At 44.6% G+C, this 20,346-nt stretch overlaps 2 protein-coding genes across 3 annotated transcripts; both read right to left on the bottom strand.

The window, feature by feature from the left end:
* Positions 1–230: 230 nt before the first annotated feature.
* LOC108936570 (hepatocyte nuclear factor 4-alpha-like) lies at positions 231–9,315 on the bottom strand. Of its 2 annotated transcripts, XM_018756011.2 has the most exons (11): positions 9,024–9,315; positions 7,702–7,940; positions 5,464–5,638; positions 5,153–5,247; positions 4,466–4,572; positions 2,801–2,956; positions 2,598–2,685; positions 2,100–2,252; positions 1,679–1,915; positions 1,314–1,436; positions 231–1,126 (listed from the first exon to the last, which is right to left on the bottom strand). In XM_018756011.2, exons 2-11 carry the CDS (start codon positions 7,814–7,816, stop codon positions 984–986), a joined length of 1,392 nt encoding a protein of 463 aa, XP_018611527.1. In that variant the 5' UTR covers positions 7,817–7,940; positions 9,024–9,315; the 3' UTR covers positions 231–983. The 2 variants fall into 2 exon arrangements, with proteins under 2 accessions (XP_018611527.1, XP_018611526.1); XM_018756010.2 differs by lacking the exon at positions 9,024–9,315 and having other exon boundaries at positions 7,702–8,699.
* Positions 9,316–17,435: 8,120 nt separating this feature from the next.
* On the bottom strand, positions 17,436–19,817 carry tp53rk (TP53 regulating kinase). The gene is made up of 2 exons (XM_018755818.1): positions 19,399–19,817; positions 17,436–18,160 (listed from the first exon to the last, which is right to left on the bottom strand). Exons 1-2 carry the CDS (start codon positions 19,622–19,624, stop codon positions 17,676–17,678), a joined length of 711 nt encoding a protein of 236 aa, XP_018611334.1. The 5' UTR covers positions 19,625–19,817; the 3' UTR covers positions 17,436–17,675.
* Positions 19,818–20,346: the final 529 nt, after the last annotated feature.

Raw genomic sequence — 20,346 nt, 5'->3', positions numbered from 1 at the left:
ACTGACAGACCAGCACTTAGTGTGTGTGTGTGTCCTACAATTTGTACAAATCTATAGCGTTTTTGAACTGCTGTAGCTTTTCTATGTGGAGTTCTTACTCACACAGGTTCCTCCTCTACAAAGCAGAACTAAGTGTGGAGTAAGATTTGATTTCATCTGTTTTTAAACATGATCCAAAATGCAGGGCCGATTGTAAGTTGTCCTAGTACCTACATTTTGAAGCTCTTCATGAGCATTGTGTATGTGTGTGACACTGTTGCACATGGTGCTCTTTCTTGGTTCTTTTTTTTGTTTAGAAATGACAAAACATAAACTGACATTGTGAAAGTGCAACATCCAGTTGCAAATTTTGATTCCTGATGTTTTTGTGGTGGGTCCAGCACTTCATGCCTTATGTGACTGGATTTGTCAATTGTGCACTTTAAATTCTTGGTTGTAAAGCAAGACATATCGCAAAGATGTGTGTTCTTTAACAATACTGCTATTTTGTATGTTTTTGCCAAATATTTGTGAAAGATTTCTACTTGCATATGTGTATTTCTTCCAGGCTATTAATATGATGGCTGGCTGTGCTCCAATGTCTAAAGTTGTCATCTGCTGTATAAGTTATGTTAAAGTGATTTGTTTAACCACAAACTTGGTCACTAGTTTCTACTCACTGCTACTGTAGAACAGTTTAGGCCATACTAAGGAATGTATTAAATTACCCACACAAAAAAATTTGCTTCTGAAGATGGGTATTTTTTGTTACTCTGCTTATCAGAATGCCACTTAATTATTTGTATTGGTACTTAAGCATAACAGTATTTAGTTAACCTAGCTCATGCTAATGAATAAAACCACTTGGAAAACACTAAACATTTTAAAAGCTGCTTTTGGAAAAACTTCACAAAGTCATACCATAAATTATTTACATGGGTATTTTCTGCTCCACTGAACAGCAATGAAACCAGAACAGTAAAAGGCTGCAGGCTGTGAAGAGGTTAGGCATCTCCTTGTTTGGAGGTGATGTGCTGCTGGAAGCGGGAGCTTTCCTTGGGTGCCATAGTTATGACCCCCCGGGGCTGCTTGTAATGCTCCAAACTGGAAGTTGCTGGGGGTGACGGCAGGGGTGTTTCAGGAGATGCTGCAAAACATGGCAAAAGTTGACAGTGCTGGAAATGGTAAGTCAAGCAGGTCCCAAGCATCAGGAGTACCACCAAGGTTAACTGGATGTCACCTTAGCTATACTGACCTTTTTTGGTGTTAAGCAAGATCCACTTTTTGTCTCATTAATAATGAGGTAATATCACAAGCAAGGGTCAAGTACTCACAGATCTGTGGGCTGTGCAGGGGGGCAACCATGCTACTACCCACTGCAGGTGAGCCACTGAGGTGCTCCTGGACCAGGTTGGGTTGCAAAGAAGGAGGTGCATGGAGCATTTCATTGACAGGACCTGGAAATGACAACACAGGGCATGAGCTCTCAATAGTGAATGCAAGTGAATATTGCTCTGCACTTGTGTAAAACTGAAGTCTATATACACGCTCGGGGAAAGACGTTGGATCGCTGAAATTAACGTACTGCTTGAGACAGCTACGGTACTGGAGTGGCCTACAAACGTGTTCACTAGGCTTCTAAGTTCTTCGCTAAAATTTCAACAGAAGCAGGAACTGGGGAGGGTTGTTAGTGCCTCACCTCCAAGCAACATCTCTTGGAGCAGGCTGTCTATCTTGGCCAGGCCAAAGAGTTTGACCACCTGCAGCTGCTCCACCATCTGCCAGGTGATGCTCTGCAGCGCAGGTAAGAGCAGGAGCAACTCGCCAAAGCGCCCCCGTGAGTCGTACTGCCGGTCGTTGATGTAGTCCTCCAGGCTCGTCTGCATCTGGTAGCGCAGCTGCTTTATCTTCCCCGGGTTGCTCAGGCCCTTGGCGTCTGGCAGAGGATGGAATGCAGCATTAGTGTCAAGAACCACAATCTTATTTGTTCATTTCCGGTTTTTCCTATATTAATCAATGTATAGCTTGAGAAAACTGTTACAAGAAAGTACATGTAGAACCTATGATCTAATCACTGGCAGGACAGTTCTGTGTGATTTAGGATTTAAATGTGCTCATACCCGGGTCAAAGAAAATGATGGCTTTCAAGCAGGCATATTCGTGGTCATCGATCTGCAGCTCCTGGAAAGGCAGCACCAGCTCGTCCAGAACCCTCGCTGCTAAGCGACAAATCTCCTGCTCTGGGCAGTTCCGCGGTACGATGTGGTCACTTCCTGGGAGAAAATTGTTAATAATAAACAGTAATAGCAATAGTACTGGGAGCAATAAATATTTAATTTGGTGTTAATACATTAAGCAGACTAATGTTGCCGCAACACCACAATGTTACTTCAACATTAGTCTTTTACAAGTCTCAAAAAAGCTCAGAACTTTTATTTTTATATTTTTGCCCTAACACTGAAGTGAGTTGAGCTATTTCTGCACATTTAAACGACAACTTTTCTTGGCAAATAGCAGTGCCAAGTGGGAGTTTGAGCGTTAGCCAAAGCAGTCCACAGCAAAATTATATATTTTCCATAATATATGTCTGAAGGTCATTAGTTCCAACAGATGCTCACCTAGAAGCAGCAGGTCTTTGTATGGCATCGACCTCTTGGTGACTCCTAAGAGCAGATGCTCTCCAGCATGAGCTCTCAGTAAGGCAACCTATGGGGATGAACATGTGCCATTATGTGTCTTCTTGGGGAAAAATAAAATAAAGGGGACCATCATCACCAAGCTGGCATTCTGAAGACGTTCACCCAGCAGCAGTGGGCCTCACCTGATCATCCAGTGGGAGTTCAGAGAAGGCAGGGATGTATTTGGCCCATTCCACCAGGACCAGGAGCTGCATCCTCATGGACTCGCACACATCAGGGATGGTGGCAACCTTTTTCACTCTGATGTCACCGCTCTGGACGTGCGCTGGTGACGATATCTGCCACACATTGAACAATAAACAATTCTCAAAATCCTTCGATAGCCAGTTGCACCCAGTGACGCACGTCTGAGCGTAGTTACATTGATTTCTTCGCTCAACTTGCTCTCCAAAATGACTTACAATGTTAAGCTATTTACCCATTTATCCAGCGGGGTTATTTTTCTTACTGTTATCAGTTCAGGGTAAGTTGAAGGAAAGTACTGAATTATGCTGTAAAACATGTTGCGCTTCATTTCCCTGCATACACCTGATGCCCTAATATCCACTCTGTTTCCATCAATGTCTTGCACAGCCGTTATTTCCTTTTCAAAATATTGTGTTACGACACCCTTGTGTCCAACAGCTGACCACAGTCCAAAACGTGCTGTAAACTGATAAGCCGCCCATCTTTTGTATTTTTAAAAAGAAAAAAAAAATCCCAGCATGCTGCTCATCACCGTTGTACTCACCAAAGAATAAAGGCGAAGCTGCAATGAATGTGAGATGTGCGCAAAATTCCTCCACAAAGTACCTTGATCAACAGGACTGCAGGAGGTGGTGAGATTTGAACAGAGCTCTTAGTGTTTAAAGATGCAGCTTTACACTCTGTGTCACTAGCTGCCTCATGGAGTAAGGTTTCGTGGCAAGTGACTTTAAATCAAAAACATTTCATATTGAGGTGATTCACTGCAGTGACTTCGTTGCAGCTCAATCCGTTTCTTCATTTAGCCACCACTTTTGTCCAAAGTAGTTTATGTTATTAGGTTCAGTATATTCCCAAAATACACATTTCAGAAACACAGTGGTGCTTGAAAGTTTGAAAAACCTTTAGAATTCTCTCTAGTTCTGCATAAATATGACCTCAAGAGGTGATCGGATTTTGATCGCACGCTTCAAGCGCCACAGTACTGTGAAAAAGTCTTAGGCACTTAGATGTTTCACAAAAATACTTGTTTTAGATGGTAATTTCATGTTTTCTGCATTAGTGTCAATGCAGAAAGAGCATATTTTAGATTTCCAAGCATTCCTTTTGCAAAAAGGAACAGTATTACAGTAAGGGTTTTGTATGTCGAAGTACGTACACACACACACACATACACACACACACACACAGAGTCTGAAACCACTTATCCCAAGTGGGGTCATGGCAAAGCAGAGCCTAACCCAACAACACAGGGCTTAAGGCTGGAGGGGGAGGGGGGACACCCAGGATGGGATGCCAGTCCATCACAAGGCACCCCAAGTGGGACTCGAACCCCAGATTCACCAGAAAGCAGGACCCAGCCAAGCTTTGCAGGAAGTTAAGAGCATTGTTTTTAGAAGCATCCTCACTTCACAGCTTTTTCCCAAGTGCAAAAGTTTTAGGCACAGTACTGTATGTGTGTGTATATATACATACTGAAGGAAATTTCAGTGCCTTTAAATGTTCACACAAAGAGCAGTGATGCATTAAGACAACCAGGGATGCATTCAGAATTAGATGAATACTTATGAAACTGAAAGGCATTCACCATGCTGCCACCATACCTGTCTTGAGAGGACGTCAGCTTGTATGAGGGCGTGAATGGAAGGAAGGCTGCTGTCCTCGTAACTCGACCTCCTCGTGCTTATCCTGTCCCTCTCGTTTTGCACAGCTGATGAGGAACAATGAGGTTTCAACCAAAATCGCTCCAGTATAAACTGCCTATATTTTGCCTTATTATATTCTGGTGTTGGAACAGATGTTCGTCAGATAATTCCACATTCTTTGGAGTCCCAATAATAAGGCAGAAATAAGCTTAACGTGGTTTGTTACACGTGTGCAGACTACCCAGATGTTACCCCATTGAAGACAGCCACGCAGCTCCAGCCTCTCTACCACCACTTATATAACCACAGCTTCCATTATCATCATCGTGGACCTATAGAAGAGACCATCCAAGGCCTCCTAAACAGAGGAGCTTGGTATTCCAGAAATTTCCAAAGCAAACAAGGAAAAGGGACGACGACGTTAAAAACAAGGGACAGCAAACAAGCAAAATATATTGAGTAAAAATAACACAAATGAAAACCATAAAATGAATAATAAAGAGTAATCAGAGAATAATTAAGTGTAAATCATAGAGGTAGAAAAAAATACATAATGAAATTGTGGGGGGGGGGAAAAAAAAGTGGACTCCAGCAGGTAGGAACCTTCCTGCAAACAGCAACATACAAAGAGAGAGGCAGACATACCTTCTTTCTTCATTCCCGCTCGGAAGCATTTCTTCAGCCTACAGTATCTGCACTGGTTTCGTTTGTCTTTATCCACAACACACTGTCTGCTGAATCTGTAAAACAAACGAACCGTGAAATCGAATACGAAAACATGACAAAAAGAGCTTTGCAATGACCGACAGACACCCTGTTGAGGCGTACCCTGCCTAGCGCTCAAGGAAAAGGAGGTGAGATGTTTCTAAATGTCACTCAGCTCGACTGCTCTGGTTCGGGTGCCTGAAGCCTCGCTGTGACACACACCACAGAACGCACTTTGCAGGCGATCCCACCTGCAGGAGTAGGCGTGGTTTTTCCGGACGCTGCGGCGGAAGAAGCCCTTGCAGCCGTCGCAGCTGGAGGCCCCGTAGTGCTTTCCCGTAGCCCGGTCGCCACAGATGGCGCACAGAGCGTTCAGGTCACCGATGGGGACGCCCATCCCGCCGGTACCTTCAGCAGGGGAAGAATCTGAAATCACAGGCAGAGGGAAGCAAATGTGGGAATGTAAACTTCTAAGTCAGGTGCGGCAGTGGGCGAAGCTGGGCGGAGTCAGGCAGCCCAGAGTGGTGTTGATTGGGCTGGTCAAGGAAAAGGGGCGGAGTTAAGCAAAGTATGAGGACAGGTGAGGCACTGGCAGGAGGGTGTGATCAAACCCCAGTCCTGGAGAATAATGGCGCGAGAAAGCGCTGTATCAAATGCCTATGACTTGAACAGTGAAAGAGGAGCTGGAATTAACCAGCAGCATAAAATAACACCATAGCACAATGACAAAGATGAGAAATCTGAAACCACTGATGGAAATCAGAATGGGGAGGAAATAAAAGAGCAGGCCTTGATTACAAAATATTTTGTGAATTTGGGATACAATTCCATGTGATTTACATCTGACGTGAACACTATTACATGCCCAACGACGACTCAGCGACGAAGCAGGAAGACAGAGCCCGAGTGCGTCCCGTGGCCCCGAAGGTTACGAGTTCCGCAAGTGGTACGTTACGGTACCACTGCAATGGCACCGAAAAGTAAATCATGAACAAATCTGTCTGAAACAGGCTGAGCATTAAAAACGGTATAAACATAATTCAGTGACCTATGAAATACGTGTAGCTACACACTTATTTTCCGTACAAAGCCATGGTACAGTTTAAGGATCCCTCTAAAATATATAAAAATTACATATCATTTTTGATCACATTCAACCGATGCCTCCTAAGCAGTCTACGAGATACATGTGTGCTTTTGCCCTCAAATAAAATCTCACTGTCATATGGGAAAGACATAAGTGATACTAATTTGTATATAATGTGGGGGGCGCGGTGGTGCAGCGGGTTGGACGGGTCCTGCTCTCCAGTGGGTCTGGGGTTCGAGTCCCGCTTGGGATGCCTTGCAATAGACTGGTGTCCCGTCCTGGGTGTGTCCCCTCCCCCTCCAGCCTTACGCCCTGTGTTGCCGGGTTAGGATCCCACTCCCCGCATGGGACAAGCGGTTTCAGATGATGTGTGTGTGTATAATGCTCTGTGAAAATCTTAGGTTTAGTACCGGTCACTATTTAGAGCCGGGGATCAGAAGAGAGCTCAAGATTTGTTCATGACCCGTGCAAATAGTGCTTCTGTTGAAACAGTGATACTCACATTAAATCAACAAACTGACTGCAGTGCCAATCACAGTAATCAATAAACATGATTGCCTCTTGGTTGATCAAACCAAAGAGTGCAGGATGAACAACCGTAAGTGTGAGCATTCAACAGGTACACTACATCAGGAGGCAGGGCATTTTCACTAACTCTTGCAAACTGCAGTGAACGTAAATTAACTGTAGCTCGTTATATTTGGGATTGAATATCTCACTTAAGAATTTGCAAAAAAATCCTTCATTTTGCCACTCAATATATGTTTACAGAGTAGATAATATAGGTTCTGTTGAAGGGTTTTTTCCTCTGAGGAAAAACAATTATATAGGTTGTCATTTTAATATACAAGTATTACAATATATAGAATCATGCATCTGCATCCAAGTCTCTTTCTGACAGTGAACATTATGAAATTATGTACATTAACATAATGCTCACATTGTATTCGAGACGTACGTCACTTCGGAGAAAAGCGTCTGCTAAACGAATAAACGTATATGACGTCGCCCAATACGTTTACTGAGTAATCATAGGTTCTCTAAGGGTTATCAGTGGAAAAGAGGTCTAATTGGAGGGAAATTTTGAAGCAAAACATAAGATCTATAAAAGGTGTTAAACCAAGAGCCAACTCCTTCTCCTAAGGCACGAAGCCACCAACGACCGACAATCCTACTAATTTCTTCTGCACGCATCAAGTGTTTGGTTGCTAATGGTATATAAATTTTAATCTAATGTAATTAAATACTGTCCATATAATATTAATAAGCAAAATGTGCGCGTGAATGAACTTCAAGTCACAGGTACGCCTTGAAGAGCACGACTGTGCAAAAACACGCCTTCCTGTAACACGCTCACGCACTAATCCGGTGGCATCGGAGGCAGCGTCGGTGAGCGACTCACCCGTGGTCATGGCGAGCACTTGCAGGTTCTCAAACTCGAGGGTAGTGAAGGCCGGGTCTAGGGCCTCGCTGTAGTCCACCATCTCCATGTCCGCCAGGGTTCCGGACAAGTTCATCGTCGGCTACCTGACGGCGGGCGCGAGACTCGACCGCGTCGACGAACGTGACCTCACTCCTGGCTCACACCTTCCCGCACTCAGGTACACACAGAAGCACACACTCCTCCTTGATAGGCCTTCCCTGCAGTCAGTGAACATCACTATCTCACCAGGTCCAAGGAGGAGTACATTCTGCTAATGACTGAGGCTGCGGGCCAGTCTCCTCCCAGGTAAAGGGCATGGTAATTGTTTTGTTAATATTTAGCCGGCGACGCCGTGGACGATGCCGGGGCCGTTTTCTATTTTTGGCGAGCTGGTGTTTACCGTACCCCCACCCAAACACCCCATTTCCCGCAACACTCGATTTTACCAGATCAAAAAAAAAAAGAGGCAGCTTCAAAGTGCCATTAAATTCATATCATATTAAAGTGACCTAAACTTTTCTTATATTACACCTTGTGTTGCATCTGGCCAACACTGGCAACACAATAGCAGTGTGTGTGTACTGAGTGGCTCTTTTAAATTACACAATATCCACTATTTTTAGTGTCTATAAATGTGTACGAGATGAAATTTCATTTCTACAATGAATAAGCCAGTGGTGTACAGAGGTAAACGCCACCCAGGAAGGTCTATTTCAAGGTTTCAAGTAAGATTTCCGCACTGAAAAAACCGATATGGTGTATGATGCCCGATAAGAGACCGTTTTATCATGTCCATAAAGCATGTTCAGTTCTAATTGTATAGGGTAACAAACAACAATAAAATCCAGAACAAAGTCATTTTAAGAAATATCAGCAACACTAAAACCATTTTACTGCAGTAAACTACCAGCTATGAGGCACAGGACTGTCGCAGCCATTTACCCGACTCGTGGCTTTACTGTCTTTTTCCCCTTAAAACAAAATTCTTTTCGAAAACGGTTTTGTCGAATGGCCCGAGGTGTGTGCGGCCCGTCAGCACCCTGCGGAGAGTATCTTATCTGCCTCGCCATTAAGAGCCGTATCTCGGCTCGCATCTTCATCTTTCCAAGAAACCCTGAGAACAGCAATATTAGGCCCAATAAAACATAATCTACAAGATTAGAGTCATGTTGTACACCACACTCTGCCAAATGATTCATGGAGAAGAGACCCTGAAAGCTGCCTTTGGTATGACAAAGAGCACGGAATGACTCACCACATCTTGGATGTAAAATTTCAGCAGCGCCACAGTACCTACTTACCCTTCGCGGTTTGTCGGAAATGCGCTCCAACATATTCATTTACACACCCGCTCACCATTCAATTCCTGTCAATTTACAATATGGAATTAAGTCTCATTTCTATAGATTGCATTTGTGGTGATGTTTTTCCCCGGGCAGATCATTTTAGACATCGTTTCTGAACCGAAGATAACTGGAAACGCAAATAAACGAGCTGAATTTTTTGGCCCGCTGACACATTTCCATCTAGTGAATACTAATTATCCACTGTAAGATCTCAAATATGCCATCTGCTCCATCTCGTCCGCGGGTGCACCCGCCGACACTCCGGACGCCGACTTTCTGCCGACAACACCGGCGCGTTCCAGAATGTGACGGACAGGGAAGGAGCATATGGCATTCTCACTCGGAGATGCCGAGACTACAATACAAGAGACCCCCATCTAAATTTGCCGCTTATTTATCATGAACCAAGTCCCTCGCTCACGACTCGCTCTTCACAGGTGATCAAGCTCCATTTAAAATCACACCGAATATGTGCTTCGGTCGCCCTTTTCTGTGCCCGAGCTACAACTCCACAGAGAGTGGGTCAGAGAAAGAGGCAGAAAACGGAATGATCTGAACAGATCGATTCTTTCCAACTGCTCGGCCTGCTCAGGGTTTGGACGACACTGGGGTGTACCGAGTGCTTCTAATAGAGCGGTACACCCGGAACAGGTTACCTTTATGGCGCTGTTGCACATCGCTGTTGATAAGAGGGAAAGGAGGACTGCAACAACACGCTTAACACAGCAGTTTTCACACCGGTAAATACCTGCCTGAATGAGGCAGACGGAGATATGCAAGTAGGAAGCCACGCAAAAATTCATTTGAATCGATGAATCAAGGCACAGTCCCAAACACGGTGCTATGGGATTTGAAATACATGGAAAACCTCCTAGATTTTAAATATTCATTTCTTATTAATTACCACTGTCCTGTTTTGGAACGGATTGCTAACCGGCTGAGGTTTACACAGCCCAGTCTTTTCTGGTCATCCACTACATGGAGTCATTTGGACGACCGTCCCGTTGAAGGTGATCCCAAGCCGATCCCTGGAGACATGGGGTAGGGGGTAAGGGACACCCTTAACAGCACGCCAGGCCACTGCAGGGTACTCGCACGGCCCTTTGGAGTCACCAGATCGGCTGCACCGTGCGCGTGGAGCGTAGGAGGAAACGACACCCTGGGCAAACCCACAGAAACGCGGAGAGAACGCGTGAACCGAGAGACAGAGAGACGAGCCTCGGTTCAAAGCCATAGAGCTGGAGCTGTGAGGCGCCCTGGCTACGAAAAGAACAAACAGATGAAGAAATTAAAAACATCAGCAATAAACCTCAACCTGTGCACTCGAGCCACCCGCTGCACCACTTTGCCAACGCTCATCACGGAAGTGCTTCGGAAAAAAAATCACACGCTTACATGGAAACACCTAGTTGGCATTAGAATGTTTTTTTTTTGGCCAGTGCAGGAATGTGGATCCACTGTAAAAATGCCACAAACACATTTAAAGACAAGAAACAGTACATTATACTGATAGTTTTACAGCTGTTTCAGGACAGTTGTCTCAAAGTAAATCCGCATGTAGGCTCCGCACCGCTGCCTGAATGTGGCAACGACCGCGAACATGCAAATAGCCAACAACGGCCACAGCAGGAAGAACTCACAGGTGTACCCTGTTTCGCTTCGCCCGAACGGCCTCGGTGGTTGTTAAAACGAGGTACAGGCTGCACAAAAGCTCTATTATTTTCCAAATAAAGAAACGTTTAAGCATTTTCACTTCTGGCCATAAACGGTTAATAAATTAGCCTTTCATACTTTAGGAAGGCAAACAATTGCATCAATAACTATCGCCAAAGCTTTCTGTAAATCAATCACTGACAACGTGATAATACCTTTAACTAATCATTAACTGCTGAGAATACCTTTGAAATACAGAACAAATCAGCATTTCTGCTATTATAGCTGCCTTCTGTCTTCAGCAATCTACACAATAAACAGACTGCATGCGGCTGACAAACAAACAGATGTTGCTATAAACAGGGATATTCAGCTGCGTTGCTGGACCACAGAGTCCAGTTTTTTTTTGTAGCAGCAACGTAAACATCTCATTCAAACTTTCTGTACCGACTGAACGCTTTCGCGACAGCGCTGGAAAACTTGCAGAAGTCGGTCCTCCTGGACCAAAGTTGAACAGGCCTGCTGTATTCTGTCCAACTCTGCTGTATTAGAGGAGTGAGCATTTATTTTAAGTTTTTTCCCCCCCCGAATCAAGCCCATCAATCATCTCATCTCAGGTGTTTCTCTGCAATCTCTGTTGGTCAGCATATAGTCTATTATAGACACTTCATGTCCATACCCATCCATCAGTATTAAATAATCTCCAGTAATCCTAAACATCTTCTCAAAACACTTGCTTTTCAGCAGCGCTAAATTTTTTGGACATTTAATGGAAGAAGCATTTCGAATTTTCGGTGCACCAGCAGTGGTTAGACATATGCAAATGGAGCCCTCTTCGAGGTATTCTATTGGATGTTGAGTGTAGGGCGGGGCCTCGTGGATCCACCCACTTCCACTGCACAAAAAGCGGAACCTGCACCCGGTTTGGTTTTTTGTTAAACCTACTGACTGGAGTGCAGGGTTATTGCGGGTCCCAAGCCTATCCCAGGAGGATAGCACATGAGAAATAAAGCACATGGAACATGTAACCTCCACCCAGATGGAGCTAGATTCGAACCTACAGCTTTGAGGCGCCAGCGCTACCCACTGTGCCACCGCAATCACGGAAACGTCAAATATGAACAAGTGGTCGGTGTACCATATATACACACAGCATGTATAGCATCACACAAAACCTCTATATTTTTGCAGGTCAGTAATTGCGGTTGCTCCGATGGTTCAACAAACCACGTTAAAATGTTTGCTAAACTAAGCTACGTACAACGACAGCCATTTATACATCTGGGTCATGTTTTTTCAGAGCAGTTCAGGGTAAGTACCCTGCTCAGGGCCTCTATCGCTTCACATTGCACTTGACCCTGGGATGTTCAGTTGCATGATTTTTATTGAGTTATTTAGCTTTGTGTTTTTTTGACTTAGGAAACATTTATGGGTACATTCGATTGTAGCTACAGTTTTAAATGTTAAATTATTTAAAGTGATGAATGTTTGTAATGGAAATCGTGCCATAGAACTAATAATTACGTAAAAGCTCCACTGAAACCACGAAGCTACCGGCAGAGTTTATCGATATTTAAGAGTGTTTTTTTCAACAGTTCAACTGGGAAAATAGGGAACAGAGCGCCATCCAGTGTGCTGACGGTGCACCGACATCCCATTTGAGAATTTATGAAGAAAGCGCTCGTGAAGTGGAATTCTCGTAACTCCAACGGTCACATCTCGAGGTGCGACTGTTTACTTCTACGTTTGCGTACATTTCTTTACTTAACCAACAGCCATGTAGAAAAGCTGCAAATTCCCAATATTGCAGATTCCGGCAGATCCTTCATCAGTAAAGAAGCTGTGTGAAATTTATACATTGGGACAGCTAGCGGTGTGGTGGTTAGAGCCGTTGCCTTTGGACCCAAAAGGTCGCAGGTCGATCCGCCTCCAACTGTAGTACCTCTGAGCGAGGTACATACCCTAAATTGCACCTGTAACATTACCCAGCTGTATAAATGGGTAGATAACTGTAGACAGACTAACATTGTAAGTCACTTTCGAGAAAAGCGTCACCTAAATTAATAAATGTAAATACATAACTCACGTACATGCTTTACATAAGGAGGCTAAACGGCAAAAACTCAAAACAATCACGAGCAAGGGATACTCGGGTTTCCTCCCACAGTCCAAAGATGTGTGTTCGAGTGAACTGGTAACAGGGTAATACGGCTCCGGGCCGCCGCAGCCCTGCGGCGTTCACAGTTATCGATAAAGAATCAACGTAACATTCAAGACACACAGGACAAGATGTTCTACCCCATGCGTATTTTTCAACAGCTGTACACAAAGACCCAGTCCAACCAACAGCATGAAGCCAGAGAACACATCCTACGACCCGAGACCAAGAAGCTTAACTACCTTCCTCCAACCCACCAACAAACCAAGCCTAACTCACCAAGCAAGCCAACAAACCAAACCAGCAGGGTACCAACATGAGTATTTCACTGAGGTTGTCAAGTGGGCACCTCCCTTCGTCAGCGTTTCACTGAATTAGGCCCACGACACCTCCAGAAGGCTCAACAGTGCAGTCTGGCGTCCCAGACCCACCCCCCTCCATACACATGTTAGATTCCCTTCACCCTCAACAAATACTGCACCTCCGCTAACTCAACAACCAGATAAAGCAGAGCTCGGTACATACCTTCTAGACGCTGTACCTTTACCTCCATACCTGCCAGCAGAAAGTGCAAATGCACCACTCCACCAACTTAAACCACCCTAGAGGCCATGCCTCCTCAATCACTGCCAGCTGTTTCCCATTACTAGCCACCCGCGACTAGTTTTCCAGCATTACACATCTCCATCCAACCTACAACCCCAACTACCCTGCTCTCTTTTCAGCCATAACCCCTGGCTTGCCTTCTCCGCCGCCTTTAACGAACGGCCTCTAATATCAAATTCCCCCAACAATGATGCAACTGACTTAGCCACAGACCCTCTAACCCTAACCTCCACTGGTCTCACCTGAGCCCACCATCCATGGTCTCTTCCCTCTGCCACCAGATCTGTATACTGTAAATGAGTAATCTAAACAGTGGCGAGGAGAATCGAAGGCAAACCAAATACAGCACAAGCTGAGTTTTTCCAGAGCAGGGGAAGTGCATGGATCCCTGACGATGTCGGGCTCCAATACAATTTCTAGAAAAGGAATAAATTTACATATATTTGTACTGTAACCGGTGCCAGATACACATACGTTTTAAGCACTTCTTGCCTTTCAAGTCAATAATTTTGAATGTTGCTTCAAGGGAAATGTTTTGGGAAAATCAGCGAGGACAATGTACCTTTTTGTTGTGGCGGTTGGTCGTGCCGCTGTCATTATGAGGCAGGTACAGGTGTCCTTGATTGTTCAGCCACAGTACTCATAGATACCATGGTGAAGTAGTGCTGTTTGCGTGGCCCTCCTGGCGCTGCCACCTGAGACGCACACCTCGTGGTGGCACAGACAAAATCATTTACATCACCAAGAGAGCCGCCTATCCTGGCCACCCAGTTCTAGAAAGGTTCTATAAACCGTGTGATCTTGCATGAACTGTGCAATTTTGATTATTAACAAATGTGTGTCCCTGAAGACAGAGGTCAAAGTGCTGCTGAAAAAACAGTCCTGGCCCTGTGAGAAAAACCATGGCATCGCTCTGTACTGGTCTCCGCCACACATTGGAAATTGGCACTTTAAATCAGGATGCTAAGAACCGTAAAGCGATGGTTATGGTCATGTCCTCCATTTAACTGGATTCAAGCACGAGTCTCTGTAACGGTAGCAGAACCCACCAGAATACCAATAGGATCAGCAAAGCAACAGAATTTAAAAAATAAAAAAAAAAAAAAAAACCCCAACAGAGACTCTTAACTGCTTTAAGTTTGTTTTCTACTCTCAGGTGCTGTAGGACCTGTAGCTGCAAGTTCATATTCATAAATGACACCAGTGCTGTAACACCTTGACGGCTGTATCACTCGGTGGAGATACATAGAAATGTTGGAGGGACACTTGTGTCAACACTGGGGGGACACAGCCCCCACCCCCCCTTAGCACTATGATTTCAACTAAATTGCTCCTTAAAACAGCTGCAAAGGGGCGCAATGACTAACCTCACTCACTCCAGCAATAGTTGTACGGAGCAGGTAAAGTAAAATAAACGTAGTACAGTACAATACTAGAGTACCGAGATCTTTGAGACTTAAGGAATTACACGCAGGTCCCGGTTCCAAGTCCTTTGTTGCTCAGGGTTCTACGCTAGGGGTCACCAAAAAAAAAAAAAACTGATGCACCTGAATTGTAGGAACAGCCCTGGAGCTTTATAGGCTGATAAATTAGGAGGTAAAAATTCTGCTCTGCTACCTCAGCGGTTTGGCTGAGCCACATTTCTGCCTCCTCCCATCTCACAGGCAAAGCTGAACTATTGTTCAGTGCCGGTTGAAAGCAGCGAAGAAAAAACATCAGCGCCACATGCACGACACTCACAGTAATACATGTGCGGAGCACTGTACAAACATTTTTTACAGTGTTCAGGGTACCAAGTCATTCAATCGGAATTGGGGCTATAAAAAGTATACCTGTTATTACCAGATGGGGAGACTGGTGTCGAATCCTTTTACGGTGAAGGGGACAGAATCCCTCCTGTTTTCTTCGATCCGTTCATTAAATCTAATTTTTCCCTGTGCCCGACATTAGAAATTGTTCAGATTTTTGCATGATGACGACCTCCACAAAACAACTACAGCGAGAAAAGGACAAACATGCAGAGAACCTGAGTTCACACACCAAAATCAGAAGCTTTATATAGTAGTGTTAGGTATGCAAAGGTCCTGAGCACTCTTCTGCTCAAAATTTTAATATCTGTATTATAAATTGTTTTCAGGCACCCGAAGGGACCTCAGAGGCGACAATTCCATCAACAGCAAAGACGTGTTTAAAATTTTAGGATTCACAAAGCAGAAGTAATACTTTTGTCAAACAGTAATCATTTTTTATTATATGATTTGAATCTTATCTAGTCTCGGAAAGTAATAAAAACGCGATTGACCCGCACGGAAGGACGCGTTCTGGCCCGTGTAAACACTGTCCTTTGTTGGAGAAGCAGATCTCTTGCAGCTCAGGTTTAAAAGACCATCCCTGAAACATGCATCTTAAATGTATTTAGATAATAAAGCAAATTCAGAGGAAAAGTGAAAAATCTACGATCCATCCCAACATGGCCTTCAGGTAAATGGTAGCAAAACACTCCCCAAAATGGCATCTTGATTCAATATCAGCAATTTAAAAAAAAAAAAAAAAAAAAAAAAACAAAAAAAATTTTGCCCATCACACTCATGCCACAAGAAAGCTGCATTTCTTTTTTTTTTTTTTTTAAAAAAAAAAAAATAAAACCAACAGAAAGGGTATGAGGATCATCATGCCGCCTCTAGCGACGTCGGTAGAAAACTCACCGCATGCAACGTCCACGCCAGCGGTGCCCTCGGTGTTCGCATTGACCATGTCTTTCCGTGCTCCTTCACAACGAAGTGACTCCCACTTCTTACACAGCGAGCGAAAAGTGCAGCATGTCGTTCAGACCCACTCTACGCACAGGAAGGAGGTGTTGGCAAAAGGTTAGGCCTGTTCCTCTCTTCTTATCTTATTGATTTTCCTAATCTGGAAAAATGAGGGCGGGGAGGTTAAACAGTAACCGAACCTCTTACGGACACCCGTCTATATGGTTGTGGTAACCATAGCAACAAGTGGATCGAAACACCAGGGTATTTGTTTTTTTTGCGCTTTTACAACTTGTGATTCATCTTTCATGGTTTTCTGTGTCCAGGCACAGGTCAGGTGTATCCATGTACTGTATGTGCTGTTCCCAGTAATCACAGTGAATATCCAGGTAACTTTCTTCTGTAGATAAGTCATCATTTAAAGAACCGTTTAAACGAAACCAGCAGCTGTGCCGTTACTGTCTGCCGTACCTACCAGTTTAGACTGTCGCCTCCTACAGCAACAGAACCAGATCTGCGTCGAACCCGTGTCTGTAATGAACCTTGGCCTCCTCGTTTCGTCATCTGCTCTCGACGTCATCGGACTCACGCTGATGCGGAGAACAAATGACATAAAATTTGTGAGGAACATGCGGTGTGACTGGAGGTGGTGAGGTTAGAAAATACATCAAACATGGCAAACACGTTCTGTCAGGATTGGACTGTGGAGTTGTTTTAATGTGTTTTACCCTCTTTCTCCCAGTTTGGACACTTACCCAGTTCCCACCCCAGCTGAGAGGGACTGAGATGAGGCACGCCCCACACCGAGGAGCATGCCGTGACACGCCTGCAGCCTTCATCCAGGATGCGACACGGTGGGAGAAAAGCGCTACCGGCCGGATTCCACTCATTCATCCTCAGACTCATCCCAACGGAGCTGGATTCGAACCCATGGCCCAGAAGCTCTCGGGCACCAGCAGTGGGTCACCTCCTCTGCGGTGAACTGGTTCACGTAACAATTATCACCACCGTATTTCAAAGCACGGGACTGTGGTTTGCCGAGGCTCCAATAACTCAAACGACTGACCGAGAAAAGGCTTCCAAACAATCGTCTGTAGCTACCTATGGGATGTCTGCCTTTTGTGGTAAGAAGATAGCAAATGCCACCGGGAGACACACAATGACAGCAAGTTAAAGTAGCAACGCACTAAAAATTGGCAATAATGTTTTTATTGAAAAAGTTGTTGACAGGTATGATTTACTTTACCACGTCTCACCGTTCAAACAACCCCTGTATAAGAACTGCACTTTATTTTGGCGATACTGAAGTCTTCAACACAGGATGAAACGCTTTTTGTTGTACGTTCGCATTGCAGACAGGAAACGTATAACATATGCACCCTTAAAGCAGTACTTTTCAGTCAAAGTTAAGCCCCCAATTTTGTTAAAGAGGACTCGCCGCTAGCCAACCATGGACCTCTTCCTTCCTCTTAATCGAACTTCGTTGAGTTTACCGATGACGGCCGACGACTTCTTCGAAGCGGCCGTGTAGCTCTTAAGCAGCGCGTCAAAGAGCGCCTCCGTGTTGGGATGCGTGCTCAGGAAAGCCTTCTCCAGAACGTACAGGTCGACCCCCTTGTCCTCCGGCAACGCCGAAGCGTAACTGAGCCCAAAGTCGATCAGCACCAAGTCCGGTTCCCCGCTCTCAGGTCGCCCCCTCAGGAGCATGTTGGATGTCGTGAGGTCGCCGTGAATCACATCTTCGTCATGCATCCTGGCGAGAATCTGCCCGATCTTTCCGGCCAGAGCTTCCAGACCGCCACGGCCCGTTTCTGACCTCTGGGCAGAGTTAACGTGGTCTCTGACCGTGACCGACCCCACGATGTCCTCGAGGAAGACGCAATGGGACGTGTAGTCAACGAAATAGACAACGGGTGTGGAGATGCCTGGAGAGGAAACAAGACAATTTTTCAAAATTACCTGCTGGAATAAACATATTGCTGATCAGAAGCTGAGAAACAACAGAAACCCACTGTTTGAAGAACCGCCTGAGAGAGAAGACGTCGATGCCTAACCGGATGACTGCTACCCGCATGATTCTTTATTTCATTCCAAACAATGCGAACGCTAAGTACTTCCGTTTGCGCATTGCTGAGGCAAAAAGGTAGGGGAAAAAAAAATCCCAATAAACAAATTTAACTAAATCTAACCTGCGGCAGCGTTTCGCACATTTGTTTTGGTGTTCGTGAGCGTTCGGGCCTCACACGTCCCACTCGCTCACCACTGCGCGCGCGCGTCATCACGGACACAGCAGCATTCATCTCAGCGGACGAACGGGTTGCCGACAAGATTGGACACACTTTTTTAAAGCTTTACGTAAATGCATTTTGTTTAATACTTTTCCACTCAGATCTACGCCTTTCCCCCAGCTCGAGTTTTTCCCCGAAAAGATCAAATTAAATTGCGCCTTCTTAATTAATCTTGCACAAGAACTTTCGGGGAGGGACAACCGATTTGTTCACGGATTTTTGAAGTTGAATAACATCGCATGGTGGTTTTAAAAAAACCCTCTAAAAAATATGGTGTTCTGAGACGTGATGACCTTATCGTTCTGGAATTTAGAGACCCTTCATGACTAACGGGCCCAAACTGAGGTATAATAATGTAAAGCTAAAGGCCTGCAGAGAATGTAGAATCCAGATCTCAGACTCAAAAGTCATCCCTCTGGCCATCAGACTCCTCAACATGATGGAAACATACACTTTAACTTGGACCCTGGTGGTATCGTGTTATTCATCAGCGCTGCACATTGCACTTTATTAATAATGCACATTCAAAACCTTGCACATTTTTTTGTTCTCTAAATCTTAATTGCAATTTTTTACATTTTAGCTTTAATTCAGTACCCTGTACATTTTTAAAATTATATTCTCTTGTCTTTTTTTAAATATAGTTTTGACTACGCGCTCGAAATTCACTAGCGAGCAACAGCGCCCTCCGCTGGTCAGCGGCAGCACGTAGGGTAGAGGTCGACACGAACTTACGAACCAAACGATACTGGTTCGAGCCCCACCGCAATGCTACTCTACAACGCGTACAACAAGTACCCTTGATCGACTAACTCACACGGAGCTACACCAGTAAAAACACTCAGCTGCGTAAACTAAACTGGCGAGACAGATACCTGCTTTGCGGCAGCGCAGCACGGAGCGCACCTCCTGCACGGTCCTACGGTGCGTGAGCTTCTCGTCCAGTGTCGGGTGCCGATACTCTTTCCGGAATCGCTCTTTTACGATCACCGGCTTCCCTAAAAACTCCCCGCGGTAAACGCGAGCCTCCGCTCCTTGCTTCAGCAGCGTTAAACCTCGGAGAAACGTTAGCACGGCGCTGTTGTCTTTTTCGGCAGCCATATTGCCACTTTTTTTTTTTTAACTCAACCGCCTCGCAGCTTCTGTATCGCATGGTGAAAAAAAGAGCGCTTCAGTGCCTCTTATTGGACACGGGTGGCGCTACAGTGCCACCTACTGTCTGGAGGACTTTGTTCTTCTTCGTGGTTGTAAACGGCCTGACTGTGTTCCGTCGCCCCTATTTTTCCGCATCGCACCACCTAGCGGTTCGGAGGTATAAAGGTCTCATATTAAAAAGGACGCGTTCTATTTCAGGTCCGTTAGTTGAAACGTGGGAGAAAGTTTGACTGCTGACTCACAAATACTTTTTAACAAACAAGATTAAGAAATCTCTTTTAAGATTATACATAAATTCTACCCTGTAAAGCATTTTCTGAAAAAAAAAATTCAAGGACGGGATAGATATAAATAGTTTTTTTTTTTTGTAACATCATGCACCCAGAGACTGTGTGTGCCTCACATTTTCTAGCACAAGAATTTTTACACCAGAAAGCTATGAAGAGATGTTAATGGTTGATAAACTATATGAGGATTTTGCTCTGCTTTATGAATATGTATTGTTTGGATTTTTACATTTTGACAGAAGCAACGAGATGCAGTCATATATTATCAGTTTGATAATTATCTTAGCCAAATATCATATACACGGCTCCAAATTTGCTAACCACAAAACCTTTCTTATCCGTTTTTAAAGAATTTGAACAGTGCGTAAAAACTACGAAAGT

Source organism: Scleropages formosus, chromosome 24 (genome assembly GCF_900964775.1).
Source record: "Scleropages formosus chromosome 24, fSclFor1.1, whole genome shotgun sequence".
In the NCBI taxonomy this organism is placed as follows: domain Eukaryota; kingdom Metazoa; phylum Chordata; class Actinopteri; order Osteoglossiformes; family Osteoglossidae; genus Scleropages; species Scleropages formosus.
This window is presented reverse-complemented; position numbering and strand designations above follow the sequence as displayed.

Coding starts and splice junctions, on each gene's coding strand:
- LOC108936570 (XM_018756011.2), bottom strand. CDS start 7,816: ATGAACTTGTCCGGAACCCTGGCGGACATGGAGATGGTGGACTACAGC. Junction 2,686..2,800: donor AACTCCCACTGGATGATCAG/GTGAGGCCCACT, acceptor TCATCCCCATAG/GTTGCCTTACTGAGAGCTCA. Junction 1,127..1,313: donor CCTGCACAGCCCACAGATCT/GTGAGTACTTGA, acceptor CATGTTTTGCAG/CATCTCCTGAAACACCCCTG.
- tp53rk (XM_018755818.1), bottom strand. CDS start 19,624: ATGGCTGCCGAAAAAGACAACAGCGCCGTGCTAACGTTTCTCCGAGGT. Junction 18,161..19,398: donor GCTGCGCTGCCGCAAAGCAG/GTATCTGTCTCG, acceptor TTTCCTCTCCAG/GCATCTCCACACCCGTTGTC.